Genomic DNA, 18,527 nt, shown 5'->3' with positions numbered 1-18,527 from the left:
TCTAAAGATGTCGATCTTGGTGGTTTTCACAACAAATTATGTCTTAAATAAGCATAAAAAGTTAGGAAAGCAATCGAATGCTTTCATTATAGATGAGTGCATTTTTAAAGTGACACCTCTGTATAGTTAATGTGATCCAACAAAAAAATCTAAATGAGAGATTAATTTGCTGCTTTTAATCAGAATATTTAAGTTACACAGTGAAGAATAGGTTAATAAGATTTGATAATTGATTCAATTTCTTTATTATAGCCATTAATTTTAATAGGCTGAGCTGCTAATTCATTTGCAGCTTTTTCTAATGTATACTGTTCCTTCTCTCCTTTGTAAATAAAAATAATAGAAATAATAAAATATATTACTGACTTTAACTGTTTATTTACTAAGAAACAGCTGCAAATTAACATATTTAGTAATTTTGGGAAATCTTGGGGGGGGGGGGGGCTTTTACATCCCAACGTTGACAGGTATGCATATAATACATATACACATTTGACATTTACGCAAAACTTTGCACATTAAACTCCCTTTTCGGGCCCTTATAAATGTATGTTTACATATAAATGAGCTACCGAAACATAATAAGTTTATAAATACAGTGTTGTGTAAACTCTCCCTCAATCATCTTGCAAAATAATATGCAGGAAGACATTGACATGCATGATTTCCAAACATTAAGCATTAACCTGCTGCCCTCCCTGCATCCGGCCTCCACCAAACCGCCCATTATCACACTTTGGAGAAGTGCATGCTGGAAAGGAAGTTTCATGCACTTGCGCAGGTATATTAATTTATCACACACTTCTCTTTCTCCATGTAATTTGCACCTCATTGCCACCCATTGCTTCTGCTTGACATTCCATCTAAAACATGGCTGTCATAACATATTTTGTAGACATATTTGACTGATATCTTGACATTGCAGATCTTGCATGCTAAAGGATCGGGAATGCAGATTGAAGCCTTATCCAAAGGAATTAACAATCTCACAGTAAGTAGGAATTTAATATTTTGCCATTTAACTTAATCATTTAGTAGGTTCAGATAGGAAATACAGTACAAACTAATTTTCCTAAATGTATTCTACAAGCAAAAAAAGCACCTCACCCAGCCCTAATGTCACATTGCAGGCTGTTGTTGAACATTTTAGGTTTAACTCTGCTTAACTAGATTTAACTTCTACGCTAATCCTGACCCCCTCCCCTGCTCTCACTTACAGTACTTACTGAGCCGAGACGAGCTGCTGAGAGGAATGAGACGCAGCCAGACTGCCATAGTGTGATTGGACCGCACCTCATTAACATCATCCCACTGAAAACCAGAGCTCCTCCTAACCCACCTTACCCTCAACCTGCAGGACTGCTGCTGTGTAACTCAATCACTGCATCCGAAACCAAATACTTCATAAGCGTACACCAAAATAGTAGTATTTCTGATTTCACAGTAGTTCTAAAACAGGAAGAACTGAGGTGACCTGTAATCAGAGATGTAAGAATAGTGTAGGCAAGGCTCCTTGGTTTCTACCGAGGGGAAGACCTAGCTCTTTCATCTCTTTTTAAGACCTTCACTCAACTTTGGAACACATTGAAGATATTTTTGATGAAATCAGTCATGATTTTTGTCTGGTTTTGTTGCACAAAAGTACTCACTGCGTCATAAAAAAGTCACTGTTTTGGACTGTTTTGATGTACCAATGTTCTTGGTACTTTTATGGATCCTAGCTGTCTACGGAGAGTCAAGAGTATTCTCAGATTTCATAAAAATATCTTAATTTGCTACCGATAACCTAATGACCATGTTCTTGGTACTTTTATGAACCCTAGCTGTCTACGGAGAGTCAAGAGTATTCTCAGATTTAATAAAAATATCTTAATTTGCTACTGATAACCGAATGACCATGTTCTTGGTACTTTTATGAACCCTAGCTCTCTTTGGAGGGTCAGAGAGTTCTTAGATTTCATAAAAAGTATCTTAATTTGCTACCGATAAGCTCATGATCATGTTCTTGGTACTTTTATGGACCCTAGCTGTCTACAGAGGGTCAGAGAGTTCTCAGATTTTGTAAAAAAATATCTTAATTTGTAACCGATAACCGAATGACCATGTTCTTGGTATTTTTATGGACCCTAGCTCTCTACAGAGGGTCAGAAAGTTCTTAGATTTCATTAAAAATATCTTAATTTGCTACCGATAAGCTCATGATCATGTTCTTGGTACTTTTATGGACCCTAGCTGTCTACAGAGGGTCAGAGAGTTCTCAGATTTTGTAAAAAAAAATATCTTAATTTGCTACCGATAACCTAATGGTCAGTGCGATGACATGTAGCATAACTGTACTGTGGCCGTCCCGAGTTCGAATTCCGACTCGTGGACATTTCTCTATCCTATGATAATAAATACAAAAATAACAAAAATAATTCAAAATTTGTGTTCTGAATGTCCTAAGAGTTTATAGTGACATGAATTTTCATTTTTGGCTAAACTATCCCTTTAAGATGTGTTTTGAGGACACATTTGAAGGAACCGCCAAAACGGGGTCACCTTCGTAGCATTCCAGTGTGCATCACTTTTCGTGAAAAGTGAAGCCAAAATATTTTGATCAGCCCCTGGTGGCTGGCTGCAGTATAGGTCAAAAAAGAAACCTTCAAAACAGGGCGGACTTTGTCACACTCTAGTGCAGAGGTCACCAATCTCTGTTCTGGAGTTCTGGTTACCCTGCAGAGTTTAGCTCCAAATTACCCAAACAAACATGGAAGTTTCAAGTACACCTAGTAGGACCTTGATTGGCTTCTTCAGGCGTGTTTGATTAGGGTTGGAGCTAAACTCTGCAGGACACTGGCCCTCCAGGAAGTGTGGAGACCCCTACTCTAGTATTTGGCACTCTCCCTAAAAAGTGAAACTAAATCATTGAGTGCCCTCTAGTGGCTGGCAGCAGGTCTAGACTTATAAATATGTGGGTTGTGAGCCAAACAAAGAAATTACACTACATTACAAATACATTTTCTCAAAGATGGTACAGCCATTTTCGGTTGTCCATATTGACTATATTCTTCAATGCGGAAGTGCGCTCGTTTTGCGATTGTTGTAGAACTTCCGATTCAGCTGCCAATGGGAGAAATGACTAGGAATAATAAACAGCAGAAAACGGTTAAACTATTTGCTCTACAAACAAGTATTTGCATGACAATACAGATAAAATAATATAATAAGAAAATATCAGTTTGCAACACCAGGCAGCAAAACGAGCTGTTTTTAATGTCTAAAAATGAATGGAAGTGAATAGGACAGGAAGTCTCGAGACAAAATGATTCAAATGGCTGCGCCCACTCGTACGTGGAGAATAAGGTGAATAATGGCAATGTGTGTTGAGTGTCAATTTTTTGTTTTATTATAGTTTAGTTTGTTTATTTGATGCTATAAAAATGAGGGATGACATCACAAACATGCGCTTGTGATTGGGTCACCAGAACTATTGGGTGGGACTTTGATACCAAGGCTCTACCTTATGATCCAAATAATGACATTGGTCCTAGATGACAGCAGGCAAACCTGGTGTATTTGGCTTTAATTTTCTGCCAAAGTCTATGGTCAAATGTGGTGGCTCAATCAATCTTCAAATGTGGCCTTCAAAGAATGGAGCTTCTGAATTGAGACACAGCCTCCCCAGGAAAAATCAGTACACATTCAAATGTAGCACGTAATAAGTATATGATGACTAGGAAATCTTTTTCACCATTTAATTATGTTATTATATTATTAACTATTATTGATTTGAGGTTATAATGTACTGTATGAAGATAACTCTCCAAGATAAAATAGTTTGTGTTATGCAAGCAGCCCTTATTTTACTCTGTCAATTGATCAAATTGTCTACCTCTGCCTTTTTTTGTTTTTAATATAATCTTGTACTCCAATGTGTGAGTAAATCCATCTGTTTGCTCAATGCTTTGTGCTTTTCTTAGTCTAATCTCTATAATATGTTAAAAGCAGTTTGTTTTCTCAAACAGAAATGGTTGTTTGCTTTACTGTACCTCTTTTAAATCCTTTCCCAGAGTTAAAGGGGCTTTGTTATGGTTGAAGGTTTTTTTTTAACCTCTCCAGTTCCCAAATGGCAAACAGTTTTTGGGAGGTCTTTATTTGACCACCGAGCTTAAAATGAAAACACTTTTCAATAGGAGCCCAGAGAGGAGAAAGATCTGACTGCTGGTTCACTCTCACCCAATACCAAGGAAAGAATAATACTGGTGAGTTGTTTTACTTGCTAAGATTGTGAAGTTTTATATACAGTAGCATTACTTTACTGTAAATGTTTATAGTAAATTACATGTTAAGTTGTATTTGTTAACTAACATTAGTCAACTACAATAGCTAACAACATTAAGAATCCAAATATTCGTTAAATTCAACATTCAATAACTTGTATATTTAAATCAATTTCTCTGTAGCAAGATATATACTTATTTTTTTAATGTAAAACTTAAATTAACATGATGTGTTATTCAAAAGGCATGATAAATGTTTCAAATTTTATGGTATATCTCATTACCACTAACAATTCAGTATAATTATTATCAAAGTAATTATTTTTGACATTGTCATTATGCTGAAATTGTTTAAACCTACATGCTGTTTGTTCAAACTACTAATTTAAAACAAGCTGAATAACAATTCTTGAGACTTTTTGGGACAACTTAAATATTTTATGTTCAATCCACTTAAATTTGTAAATAAAAAAAATTATACATATACTTAATTCCGTCATGTTGTCTCAACACAAATCAATTGTGTGGAGCCCAGCATTTTTTACAGTGTTTGAAAAAGATTAAACCGATAATCCAATGGAGAAATGTAATCATCTATCCATATTTTCAGTGTATAAGAGAAACGACACTTTGATCTCCAGCAGCTGAAATGCACCAAACGAACCGCCAAAATGAAGCCAAATCCAGCATTTTCAGAACATTATGGCCCATTATGACATTAAAACCCAGCAGAACTGCCTCAATGGACCTCATCCACCTCTTCAGCGACTGCATCCGATCAGCTTCATTCAGAACTCAGGAATACCTACTCTTCAAAGATCCGGAAAACAAGTTCAACCCGAGTCCTTCAACCCTCAGCGAGATCTTCCTGATGACGTTCATCCAGCGTAGCGCCCTGTTGAACCTCACCGACATCTTCAACACCACAACTATGACCACAGAGCAGAGAATCCTTCTAGGCGCAGATTGGGTTTGGGCCGTCCTGGATCATCCCAGCAGGAACCCTAAAATCCAGATCGCCGTCCAGATTTGCCACCTTCCAGAAAGAACCGAGCATGCTGGAGGAGCTTTCTTTGGATCTTTACGCTGAAGTTATGCGAATGGCCGGGATGGACGTGGTGGAGAAAACTCAAGCCGAGAGGATGGTGGACTTCTGTTCCTCCATCGGTAGAGATTGTTTCGCACTTTTCCTCTTTTTTGGACGGCAAAAGGACGAAGGGAACATCTACGGGTTGCTGAGCAACAATCTGCAAGCCGCTGTGGGGAAGTGTGTGAGGATTGATCAGCTTTTTATCGATCATTTCTTTAAAGGTGCCAAATGCTTTGTTACTCCTGCTGGGATGTTACAGGCATTGGTTGGTAAAGAGGGTATTGATCCTTTGACCATGCTTGTTAAGTTCACCTAACAGCTCACTTAGTTGTCGTTTACACTAGTGTGCTTTTTTTTTATATTATTTAAATCATAACAACCTTTTCCATTTAATTATAAGGTTAAAATATCATATATTTTTCTTTATTTTCATTTAGATGACCAAACTTTTAATTATTAATCAATCTGTGTTTTGTATTTATGTATGTGTGTATATAAGCACATTTATGAAGAGAAAACTGTACTTCTAATTTTATTTAACCTCAAAAACTACTCAAAGCATTTCTACATTTTCTCTTATCCTATGCACATGCATAAGGACACCCAAACATGTAAGACAGGGTTCCCAGCCTTCTTGCCAGTTCTTCATATACTTGAATTTCAGACATATGGATTTAAGGCCTTGAAAAAAGAAAACATACATAGTGGTCAAAAGTTTGGGGTCAGTAGGATTTTTTAATGTCTTAAAAATAAACTTCTCCTGCTCACCAAGGCTGCATTTATTTCATCAAAAATACAGTACAAATTGTAAAATTGTGATTGCACTATAAAATAACTGTTCAAAAGTAGTTTATCGTTTAATTTAATAATTTATTCCAGTGATTTTAAAGATGAATTTTCAGCTTCATTACTCCAGTCTTCAGAGTGACATGATCCTTCAGAAATTACTCCATATTAATTATTTATTATTATTCTTGCTGTGAGGCAAACGTGCTACACACAGCGCCACCGAGCAGCCCCTATTATTATTATTATTATTATTAGTAGTAGTAGTAGTAGTAGTAGTAGTAGTAGTAGTAGTAATACTTTTATTTGAAACTACATACAATAAGAAATAAATAATTAAAATGTATTTTTACATTTAATAAATGCTGCCTTGATGAACAAAATCATTTTATTTAAATTATCAAATAAAATTCTGACTGATAGTGTTAGTGTATGCCCTTGAAAGTGCTTGAATTTAAAATATGTTTATGGTTATATGTTTTATTTCAACAATTCTACTCATTTGTCAAAAACCAATAAAAAAAAACTGCGAAATTCTATAAATAATTTTTTTTTTAAATCTTGTACATTAACACTGACAAATAATGAACGTTTTTAGCAATATTTTATGGTTAGTGCGTCGACACGGCACGGATGATCGCGGCGACCTGAGTTCGATTCCCAGCTCGAGGTCCTTTGCTGATCCTTACCCTATCTCTGCCACTTTCCTGTCTGTACATTTTCCACTGTCTTATCAAAAAAGGTGAAAACCCTAAAATATAGTTATTAAAAAAAATAAATAAATAAATATATATATATATATATATATATATATATATATATATATATATATATATATATATATATATATAATTTAGCAAATTTTATTAAAATTCTTGGAACATAACTTTTTAAAACAGTCAACTTTATGCTTTAATGTAAATTTGAACTGTAAGTGAAATGTTAAGTAAAGTAAGAACTTTCATGGTGCTACATATAGTATTCTTGGGTATGAATTACCAACACATCTCACGGCAATTCGTAACTTTTTGAATTAGTGGCTTATTCGTATAAATTCGTACAATCTAATTCGTACAATTTAGTATGATTTGCTTATCCCCCAATGACTGTTGGGTTTATGGGTGGGATTGGGTGCCACGCCTCCTTTTTAAAATCTTACAATTTCATACTAAATTGACAAAACGTAAAATACTTACGTTTTCTCCTGAGATCAGGCTGGAATTACAGAGGTGCTTCATTCAAAATGAATGGTGTTTTAAAGTCTTTGAATCCGCTGTTCGTGAAAGAGTGGGAACCCTGCTAAGAACTAATAATGCTTGTTTGGTAATCAGGGAAACCTCATTTTTAATAATGTGGACAAATAAAATAAATAGAAAACCTTTTTATTTGGTATTTCTCCAGAAAAAAAAATGGATGCATTTCAAAATAAGACAACAGTGCTGTGTATTTCTGGCCTGTTTTTCTTGAATTCCTTTACCAGAACTGGACAATTTGCTTATTCATAACAAGCAAAACAGGGTCCATAAACAAAATACAAATTTGACATCAACATTCCACAAGACATAAACCCGCTATTAAACCGTGTCATCAGGAGGCTCAGTATGCAAAAATGTTTTCTTTTTTGTAGCCCAGCTTGAGTAGATTGGGCAGGCAGGCTTTCTCGATCATGGCTGGAGGTCCACACATGACCACCAGCACATCACTGTCTGCAGGTGGCAGATGATCTTTCATCATGGCGGCGTTAACAAACCCTTCGCTGTACTTCCAGCCTACCACAAAAATACAGACATAAACGCTTCACAGTCACTACAGCAGACAGTGTTTGAGTAAATCTGAGATATCATGTTAACACCCATTTAAACCCACTGTTTACAATTGTGGCTGTCTTTTCTGTTATTTCTGGAAGATCTATAAAGTGGTTTTTGGCTTTTGCCAACTTTTATAAAAAATAGTTTTAAAAATAGTTTACATTACCGTGGACAGTGAGTAGACATTTATAAGCTTCCTATAAGCACCCAACATGTCTTTGAAAACATTGTGTGGAGTGTGCTCCTCACAGATGAGTGGGCTTGACAAACTCTCCTATCTGTACGCTATATATATATATATATATATATATTTATACACACATTTTTTTTATATATATATACAACAGGTCTGGTTGTTCTGTCTGACAAATATTGCTGCTCTTGGACAACATAATGTACTTTGAGGCTTTTTAGGGGAGAATGTAGCTGTTTAGATTGCAACTGTGCAGTTTATTTATAAAGATAGTGCCTTTTTAAAATATTTTTAATTTCGGAGATTCAGTGCGTCGGCGGCTGTCAGTCTGTCATACTAGGCAGAGCAAAGATGGTTGCACCACAAGATGGCGACAGAGACCGCATGATAAGTGCTTAGTGGAGAAAAACGATTTTTTTCGTATTGTCATCCCTGTAGACATTACGCTAGAGAATCATTCAAATACTAGCTCTAAAGTGACATTAGTGAATGAGCAATGGTTTCTGCTGTTCTGACATCAGCTGCAGATGTGAATGAATGACGGAAGAAAGTAGTTCCTCGTACAAAAGGGTTTTTGAGACTCTCCGTGTTTGATTTTCTTTTTTATATACATGATTGTGCCATCGAACTGTTGTATAAACGTAATATTACACTCATAGCAGTGCAATATGGCTGTATGTGGACACTAAAGCACTTGGCCTGTGGCCTTGAGCCAACGCATGCCTCCCACCAGTGCCGATTTACAGCTATATCGCACTGCTATGAGTGTGATATTGCTTATATATCTTAATTTATATATCTAAATTTTAGTTTACTTTGAGTATGACTTTAGCTGGATTAAGGTCATCAAAACCTGTTTACATGATAGACTGTCTTAATTGCGTTAATATCTAAATTTTGTTGTCCATATAAATGTACTATATGTCACACGACCAGATCAGTTCATGTATTTGCTACTTCCAGGTAAGGTATAAATTTGCCTAATTGTGACCAGAAGATAACACACTGTTGTAATGTTTGTACCGATTATAAAACTTAATTTAACCCACATAATATGAAAAGAGATGTGAAGTTTGCCTGTTAGCCATGTATAATAAAGATTACAATGGATGAATCTTAAATAGCAAGCAAGGATTTTGGGATTAAACATGTTAATAATACCTTCAGATGGTCTGTCCAGTGTGTACCAGAGTTTGAGGTTAGATGGGTAATCCCTGTGAACTTCATCCAGCTCCTTACGTAAAAGTATGTCCTTCTCAGTCTGAGGGAGTCAAACACACAGTAAATGAGGTGCACTGCAGGGGTGTAAAGCACTGGAGGAATGTACTTGATTATTGAACTTAAGCACAAATTCCCCAAAATAATACTTGAGTACAATTTAAAGTGACTTCTTGTGCACGTCATGATTTTACCAAGTACGATGCGATGCTGAATTAACATCTATGTCAATCCTGGAACATGATTTTTGTTTGAAAATGTAATCCATATTCCTATCTATTTCCTACCCCTAAACCCAATCATAACTTTAAAATAATGCCTTAATAGAAACTGTAAAGATATCCCTTAATTCTAATTGGTTGATTGGAATGTTGTTCCAGGATCAACATAGATGTTAATGCAGGAACATATCCTACTTGGTGAAAACAGATTGGCGGAATTCTTGTACATTATTTCAGTACATTTCTGTGGAGAAAGCTGTCATTTTTACTCATTATATTCAGATTTTTAACTGCATTTTTGTCGCATTTTTACATTTACTACTATCTTACATACATTTTTATATACCTGGTTTCAAAAATTCAGGGAAGGAAATAGCGACTAAGCCTAATCAGTTTTTTTGTGATGTCTTATTTTCAGAGAAATCACTCATTCAGATTCATCTTTTTGTATTCATTCATTTTCTTTTCGACTGAGTCCCTTTATTAATCTGGGGTCGCCACAGCGGAATGAACTGCCAACTTATCCAGCACATGTTTTACGCAGGCGATGCCCTTCCAGCCATCTTTTTGTATTCTTAATGGAAAATTATATTTTTATTTACATTCATATGACAATCATATAGTTTTCTTCTTGTTTCTGCTTTAAAAATGATTGTCAGTAGATTATTTTAGACTTTTAAGATTATGTATTGTTTTCTGAACAATCTGTCATTCCAGTTCACTTTTTAGTATAATTAACACTTTCTTTTTTAAATCTATCCTTTCATCCAGTAAGACTCTTGTTTTCAGAGAAATTTGTCATCCTGATTAAACTTTTACTTTAAAGTAATATAAAGTAATTATTCATTAGTTTGAATAAATTATTATTATTTGTAAAAATCAGTGAAGTAGTAATAGTATGATAAGCAAATTGAAATTTTGGTGTGTACAGTACATATAGGAATGGCAGTGCTTCTCTTTTTTTATTATGCGAAAGGTAAGAATATATAATCACAGTATATTGTAAAGTAAATGGAAAGACTAAAAGAAAACAACAACAAAACAAAAACTAACAGAAGAGGTATATACATCACACAATAAAGAAAAAGATTATATACTTTACAATTTCAGTTGTTTTTAAAGCCTTTTTTGTAAAAGAGTTAAAATGATTTCAAAGTCATACTGCATTTCAGTAAGCAAAAATTTTAAAGAAGTTTTGAAAATTTACATTTGAATGGCAGTGCTTTTCTGAGTGGTCTAATGATGTCAGTTTGACATTTTGGAGAAATGTGCTTAGCCACGCCTCTTCAATCGTTAGTTTGCTGCAAGTGAAATATGTGAGGACATGGCACTACTAAAATTATGTTTCATTTGGAAGTACGTCTTTTAAAGAAAAAAACTCAAATTCAAAAAGCAAATTCTGCTTCACACAGACTTTTTCACTACAAGCGGGAAGGGTGAGAACTGAAAACCCTGGACATATCTTGTCACACATTTCCTCCACACCACATTCTAGTACACATATCCGTCTGTCAGTTAACAATGACGTTTTTGTTTTGGGTTAGTAATTGAGAAAGTAACAATTTATTCGATAATAATTGAGGATGTTTACATATTGATATCAGAAAACAACACAAAGGTATGTATCCAGAAAACTATTAGGGGCGCGAATTTCACCGTCAGCATCATGTTTGTTGATATGTGTTAATCTTCTGTAGAATATTCCGTCATGAATGTGACTGACCTGATTGGCGAATATCAGAGAGCACTCGGTCTTGTCGGATGGATCTGCAGTGATGCTCCTGATCAGCTGCAGCATTGGAGTGATGCCTGAAGGAACCAACAGGTCCTCTTTAATTAATGTGTCTTGATGAATTGTTTTGGCAGTAAAGTGTGGAAACCTGTTATGAATAACTGGAGCTCGTTCAAAATGTCACAAAACTGTACCTGTGCCGCCAGCAATCATGGCCACGTGTTTGAACTTCCGCACTTCAGCTTCAGATTTTTTGTCAGGTCGAATAGCAAACTTCCCTGTAATGTTAAATATGTTCAGCGTCTGAGGCATTTTATTTCAATATTTTAAAAAAAGCACATAAGTTTGTAATAATCTAAAAGCAGTAAGACATCGCCCTCTAGCGGAAAGGCTGCGTGTTTTGCAGCATGTCATGAAATGTGTATTAAGATATTGTAATAACACATTTATATATATAAAAAAAATTGTCCACTAAAATAATCTGGATAAAATATAAACATTTAAACAGGACAAGTCAAAGTTGAAGAACTAAAGTTGCTACTAAAATCTTGTTTATGTATATAAGCACCGAGCACAAAAACAGCCAGACACAGGAAAAGTTTCTCCTCAGGCTCTCTACCTTATGAACAGTTAAATATTACCCTACTGTGCAATAAATATGTGCAATACTTTCTCATACGCACTTGTACACAGCACCTTATATCAATATACAATGCAATACTTTCTACATTCGCACTTGTACACAGCACCTTATAACCTGTATATTTATAACAATCTGTACATACAACTCAACATCCAGGTTTCTTCACTAACCGCATCTGTTTAATGTTCATCATTTTTATTATTATTATTTATTTTTTCATTTATTTTGTGTTGTCACATGTCACTTTATGTACACTGGAAGCTTCTGTAGCCAAAACAAATTCCTTGTGTGGTGAAGCACACTTGGCAATAAAACCGATTCTGATTCTGATTCTGATTCTGATATATATAATATTATATATTATATTATATATATATATATATAATATATATATATATATATATATATATAATATATATATTATAATTGTAACGTAATTAGTGAAAAATATTTGTTGCTCGATTATTCACAAAAATAGCATGTGAAAAGTTTACATTTAAAATATGTTTAAGTACTTAAATTACTAAAACAAAAATACATTTTATACAAAATTAATTTAGAACAAATGACAAATAATAATAATAATTATAGTAGTATTATAAAAGCATTTTATAATAATAATTGCAATACAATTGACAGTAAAATTTACAAAACATATGAATTGAAATAAAGTTTAAATAGATCAAAAGACTAAATAAAAAAAGTACTAAAATGACTAAAAGCTAAACATTTTGACATAAACCAAAACTATCAAAACAATAATAAATGCAATATAAATTATAAATGTTTAAAATAAGTGAAAGCTGAAGTACTGAAATTTTACTAAAATATAATTAACATAAACATATTGTGTTGAAATGTAATTCCTAAAAATATGTCATAAAATTGATAAAAATTCATATTAAATAAAAAAAATAATAATATAAAAATATAATAAAAAAATTTTAAAAAAAAAATAATAAAATAATAATAATAATATATAATATATATATATATATTATATATATATATATATATATATATATATAAATATGGTAAACTTTATAGAAACATTTAAATATTTATACATTTAGAAATGTCAAATTTAACCGATACAGTAAAATAAAAGCATAAAAAATTATGTTAATTTAAAATAAAAATAATAAATACTAAGATGGACGGACGGACGGACGGACGGACGGACGGACGGACGGATAGATAGATAGATAGATAGATAGATAGATAGATAGATAGATAGATAGATAGATAGATAGATAGATAGATAGATAGATAGATAGATAGCAACTAATAAACCAATAAAAGCATTACCATTTCCATTGTACACCAATAATCCATTCGGACCTCTAAAGTCAATAGTGTCTCCAATCTTCATATTATCCAAGTACTGAGACATTTTGCCTCCATCAGGATAGCTTGGATGAGTATTTTATAGTAGACCTGATATGAAATATTAAAAACATTTCAAACTTTAAATCTCACTACAAATCATGAACTGGTCATTTTGCAACTAGAAAAGTACCTTGACAACTAGATCAACATAACCCTGATCTTGATCACTGGACACAGGGGTGTAAGCACGTACAACCAGACTCCCATTCACTTTTGCAGACAAATAAATATGTTGACCTGTGACATAAGAGTGAAGATATGAATAAATAAAGTGCAGTCACTGTTGTGAAATTAGGCTCAAGTTCAGGTGATACAGGTGTAGAGCAAAGTCTTACCGATTGGGAGACCAAGAACATGAGACGAGGACGGAAGACCAAACCTGAATCTTTTTGTGTCGTGATTGATTTCCTGTTGAAAAGCATTAATGCACAATAAATCATTTTGTTGTGTGATATGTAGTGTCACAGAAATGATGCGAAAAGTGATATTGTAAGCAGGATGCAAAATATACATTGATGATCGGGGTTGGGGGGGGGGGGGGGTTTAATACATGGTTCAGTGAATCACATATGAATTTCTTTAAATTACGTCTAATTTATTAATGAACCGTATTTAAGTTGCCAGTGTTTTAAGGGATATTCAGAGTACTCTGACCTACAGTAACCTCTGATTAGCTATTTCAGTGGTTACAAGTATACAAACCATGCATCTAATATTACTTTACTTTTAGGCGATATGTATAAAGTTCTAAGAAACGTTTTAAAGGTAAAATCCTATTTAAAGTATTCATTATAAAGCACTAATTAAGGAAGTATTGCAAAAATATATTTTTTTTTTATCTTTTATTTTTGCAGCCTGTTAGAACTTTAAAGTTCATGTTATGTCATTACTTAGTTTTGTATACTTGCAGGTCTATTTTAATAAAATAGGAAAAATATACAATAATCAAATGGTATTAGTAAATTAAGAATAATAATAATAACAATGATAATAACAACAATTTATATATATATATATATATATATATATATATATATATACATACATACATACACTTTTGTGAGGTACAAAAAGTTAAAAAGGAGGGCCCAATGTGTTCTTAATCCGGCCCTGCCTATAATGATTATTGAACACCATAGCAAACTATATATCAGCACTGTCAGAGACAAACCTTTTCATTCTGTTATTTAGATTATGTAATTTAATATTTAAAGAGTTCTAATACAAACTTGGACATCAGTATGTAAATGTCCTTTTAAAATTACTTTAAATTTATTTGTGAATGTGGGCCATTTTGCTCTGTCACTTTTTCTAAAAGACTGCAGCTTTGAAACTGAGGTTATTTGCACAATTGCTAAACTGTCTGTAGTTTTCAGGGGGAAAATGTATACAGTGCTCAGCATATGAATATATTTATATTTTTATTTAATGAATATTTTCTATAGGATGCTTTACAATATTATATTTGTGCATATACGTTAGTTTTGTCAGTACTAAAGTCAAATCTGGAGCTTATCTAACAAAATAAAGTACAATAATGATTCAAAAATTAGTAGCTCAAATTTATATTTTAGGGAAAAATATTAAATAAAAATGTCAAAAATAGTAATAATCAAGAGAAACAAAAAATACAATTTTATTGAAATATTGTAGTATGTAAATATATATATATATATATTTTTTGCAATATGTTGCATGAATTTAAATGTGTTATCTTTACATTTCTAAAGATGTTCTTTGACTAAAATATTATTTTAATAAACATATTTGTTTATTAAATCTGTTTTGTTCAAATGCACCAATATATATTACCCATATTCACTGAGAAATTGATACAAATATTCATTTTCAAAATGGGGGGTACTCAATTATGAGCACTGTGTATACATTTTTTGTTGTTGTAAAGGAGTTCCCTGAGGTTATTCACACCTCCAACAGATATTAAATCAAATGCTGTCATTCACTTCTATGCAAATGTGATGGCTGATATAAATTAGGTCTCCAAAAATGATTGAGATCATCACCATGTTCATTTATTGCTCGATAAGTCAGTATTTTGATTATTGTGACAGGCCTACATTACATTGTACCAGTGAAATAACAGATAGAAGCAGCAGATTAAAAATCTCAACCTAAATACTTAATGAATCAAAGCTGCAGTACCAGAATTACTACAACTAAAAGCTGTTTATAAAATTATTATAATAAAAATGTGCTTAAAATGTTTGTAGTGCCATTGAATAAAACATTTTAACAGAAGTTTTTTGTTAAGTGGAACAAATCTGAAATAAAATAGTATGAAATAGTGATTAAAACACTAAAATTAAACATTTAACAACATTTTTAAAACTGTTTAAATAGAATTTTTTGCATAACATAATTGATTTACATAAAATGTTCTTTGAAATAAATCTGAAATGAAAATAGCAGGTGAAATAAAAGGTGGCAACAATAATAATGTTTTTAAATTGCAGGAGAAAAGCTGCGAGTTTCTGACTGACCTCTTTCTCTATGAGGGGCAATGGATATTTCACACTGGGGTCCTGCAAGGCTTTTGGAATCTTGTTTTGGGGTTTTGGAGGTGTGCTGTTGGAACCTGCTGGTTTGAGGAAGAGGAAGAAGACGGTGATCACCACTATAGAGACCCCGATGAGCACAGGTGCTGTCTGAAAAATACAAGGACATACACTGTTAATACACACTTTACTGATTTTTTTGTGTGTTTTAGATGTTTGATTATTGTAAATGAAACAAATATCAATGATTATTTCATTCAAATATTCATTCCATTCATGTATTATCATTTGGCTTAGTCCCTTATTTATCAGGAGTTGCCACAGCGGCATGAACTGCTAATTATTCCCGCATATGTTTCAAGCAGCATACACTTTTGCATTCACACACATTACAGCAATTTAGTTCATCCTATTCACTCATCCCGCATGTCTTTGGACTGTGGGGGAAACTGGAGCACACGGAGGAAACCCACGCTAGCACAGGGAGAACATGCAAACTCCACACAGAAATGCCAACTGACCCAGGGGACTCCAACCAGCCGTCTTCTTGCTGTGAGGCGACAGTGCTAACCACTGCGCTACTGTGCTTATTTATATAGTTATTTTAAATTATAAATATTTAATGGCACTGGAAGGGTATCCGCCCCATAAAACATATTAATTGGTGGTTCATTCCGCTGTGGCAACCCCTGATAAATCAGGAACTTAGCATAAAGTGTTTAATTATAAGAATAATTTTTGTTTTAATTCTATGTTACCAACTGTGGGGGGACGTGCTGTCGCCTCACAGCAAGAAGGTCACTGGTTTGCGCCTCGGCTGGGTCAGTTGGCATTTCTGTGTGGAGTTTGCATGTTCTCCCTGCATTCGCGTGGGTTTCTTCCAGGTGCTCCGGTTTCCCCCACAAATCCAAAGACATGCGGTACAGGTGAATTGGGTAAGCTAAAATTGACGGTAGTGTATGTGTGTGTGAATGACAGTGTATGAGTGTTTCCCAGTGATGGGTTGCAGCTGGAAGGGCATCCGCTGCGTAAAACATATGCTGGATAAGTCGGCGGTTCATTCCACTGTGGCGACCCCAGATTAATAAAGGGACTAAGCCGAAAAGAAAATGAATGAATGAATGTTACCAAATGTTATTTATATTCCAAAAAAATCTTAAATATCTATAATTATTAAATATCTAATATTCCTATTTTTTATTATATTAATTCTTAACTAATTTGTATATGCATATATAAATAGAGAAGATGGACTGGAGAATGGTGAATTAATTCATTTAAATATTATATTTGTAATCATAATTAAAATGTAAATTCTATAAAGAATTAAACAGTCATCAATTAAATGTTTATTTAGCTTCTATTTAAATTCCTAGATTAATTAATTAATTATATGATAAATGCATTTTTGGCATGGACTCAAGAGTGGTAAATGAATTTCAGAATTAAATTTAGAATTAACAAAATTATTTTGATGAATTCACAATTATTCCATAATCTAAATTCAGACACATTGTAAACATAATTTATTTTTTATAATTTTTTTTGTAACGTTTGTAATTTATTGCATGTTAAATTGTAATATTTTCATTTAGTGAAATATTATGTAGAATTTCTATTCCAAATAACTGGTATATCAAAGTAATAACCAACACTATAAGCTACTGGTATATTGTGCTACATTATTAAGAGCCTACACCATGCAGTAATTACCTCTCACACCTCTTTCCACTTCGTCATTTGAACAAGAATAAAATCACAGACAAGTGTAAAACTAACACAGAGGAAAAAGGAAAGTGCAAATTACTTTTTACAAAGGCGGTGTGAAAAGAAAGAGACCAAAAAAAAGAGGAAAAACTCACTAGAATGTCCATGCTGTAGTCTTATTCCTGTAGTGAACTGTTCTGGGTTTAGTCTACAGTACGTGAGTTAGTTGTGCATTTCTTTCCTTTATTGCACCAGTTTGCACCAAGGCCAGTTCATATACAGATTATTGAAGGCAGCCATCAGATAAGGTCCCCAAGTGGCCTCAGCCAGTAGGAATGGGATATTCTAATGAGCAGCCTTGGCAGAGCGTTGCCTATGGTTCTTTTGTGCGTGTTGGTGATCCCCTCATTGCCTATAACACATGCTGAGGACGAGTTAAAAAAAACCCCTTGAGTACAGAACAAGAACAGGAAATGCCTGACAATTTCTGAAGTTTTTAAAACGGTTTTATTCATTCAAGACAAAAATCTATAATGTAAAGATATAAAATGGTTTCGGTGGAGAAGAATTTAGAGGATGATTGTGATCACTAAACAGGTAGTGTGTTGCAGGGGTGAATCTTTGGTAATAGTCAAAACTGCATTTTATGTGTCAAAAATGATTGATTTTTATTTTATGCCAACAATCTATAGGATATTAGGTGAAGGTTATGTTCATGAAGTCATTTAGTAAATGTATTTCCATAAATCTGTCAAAATGAAATTTTTGATTAGTTGTTAAGAATGGAATTTGGACCTATTATTAATGCAGTTTTCGATTTTTGATTTTTCAGAACCCACATATGTTCAAATATCTTGTACATATTAGTACAGTATTGGGTATGGCATGGGCTGGTAAAAGATTCTTAGGGTGTGATAACCTTGAATAAAAATATCTCGGTTTCACGTTATTGTGGTTACTGC

At 33.4% G+C, this 18,527-nt stretch overlaps 2 protein-coding genes across 2 annotated transcripts; one reads left to right on the top strand and one right to left on the bottom strand.

Annotated features, from left to right (window-relative positions):
- Window positions 1-921: 921 nt before the first annotated feature.
- On the top strand, window positions 922-5,723 carry LOC130219529 (rab15 effector protein-like). The gene is given in 4 exon segments (XM_056451954.1): window positions 922-991; window positions 4,176-4,244; window positions 4,873-5,315; window positions 5,317-5,723. Coding segments are annotated over 2 exon segments (756 nt in total). The 5' UTR covers window positions 922-991; window positions 4,176-4,244; window positions 4,873-4,911; the 3' UTR covers window positions 5,669-5,723.
- Window positions 5,724-7,539: 1,816 nt separating this feature from the next.
- Window positions 7,540-17,808, bottom strand: LOC130219937 (NADH-cytochrome b5 reductase 2-like). Its single transcript, XM_056452446.1, is given in 10 exon segments — window positions 7,540-7,907; window positions 9,301-9,400; window positions 11,302-11,387; window positions 11,505-11,588; window positions 13,262-13,378; window positions 13,381-13,390; window positions 13,473-13,579; window positions 13,678-13,750; window positions 15,844-16,008; window positions 17,721-17,808. Coding segments are annotated over 10 exon segments (927 nt in total). The 5' UTR covers window positions 17,733-17,808; the 3' UTR covers window positions 7,540-7,734.
- Between the last annotated feature and the right edge of the window lie 719 nt (window positions 17,809-18,527).

This window comes from Danio aesculapii, chromosome 25 (genome assembly GCF_903798145.1).
Source record: "Danio aesculapii chromosome 25, fDanAes4.1, whole genome shotgun sequence".
Classification (NCBI taxonomy): domain Eukaryota; kingdom Metazoa; phylum Chordata; class Actinopteri; order Cypriniformes; family Danionidae; genus Danio; species Danio aesculapii.
This window is presented reverse-complemented; position numbering and strand designations above follow the sequence as displayed.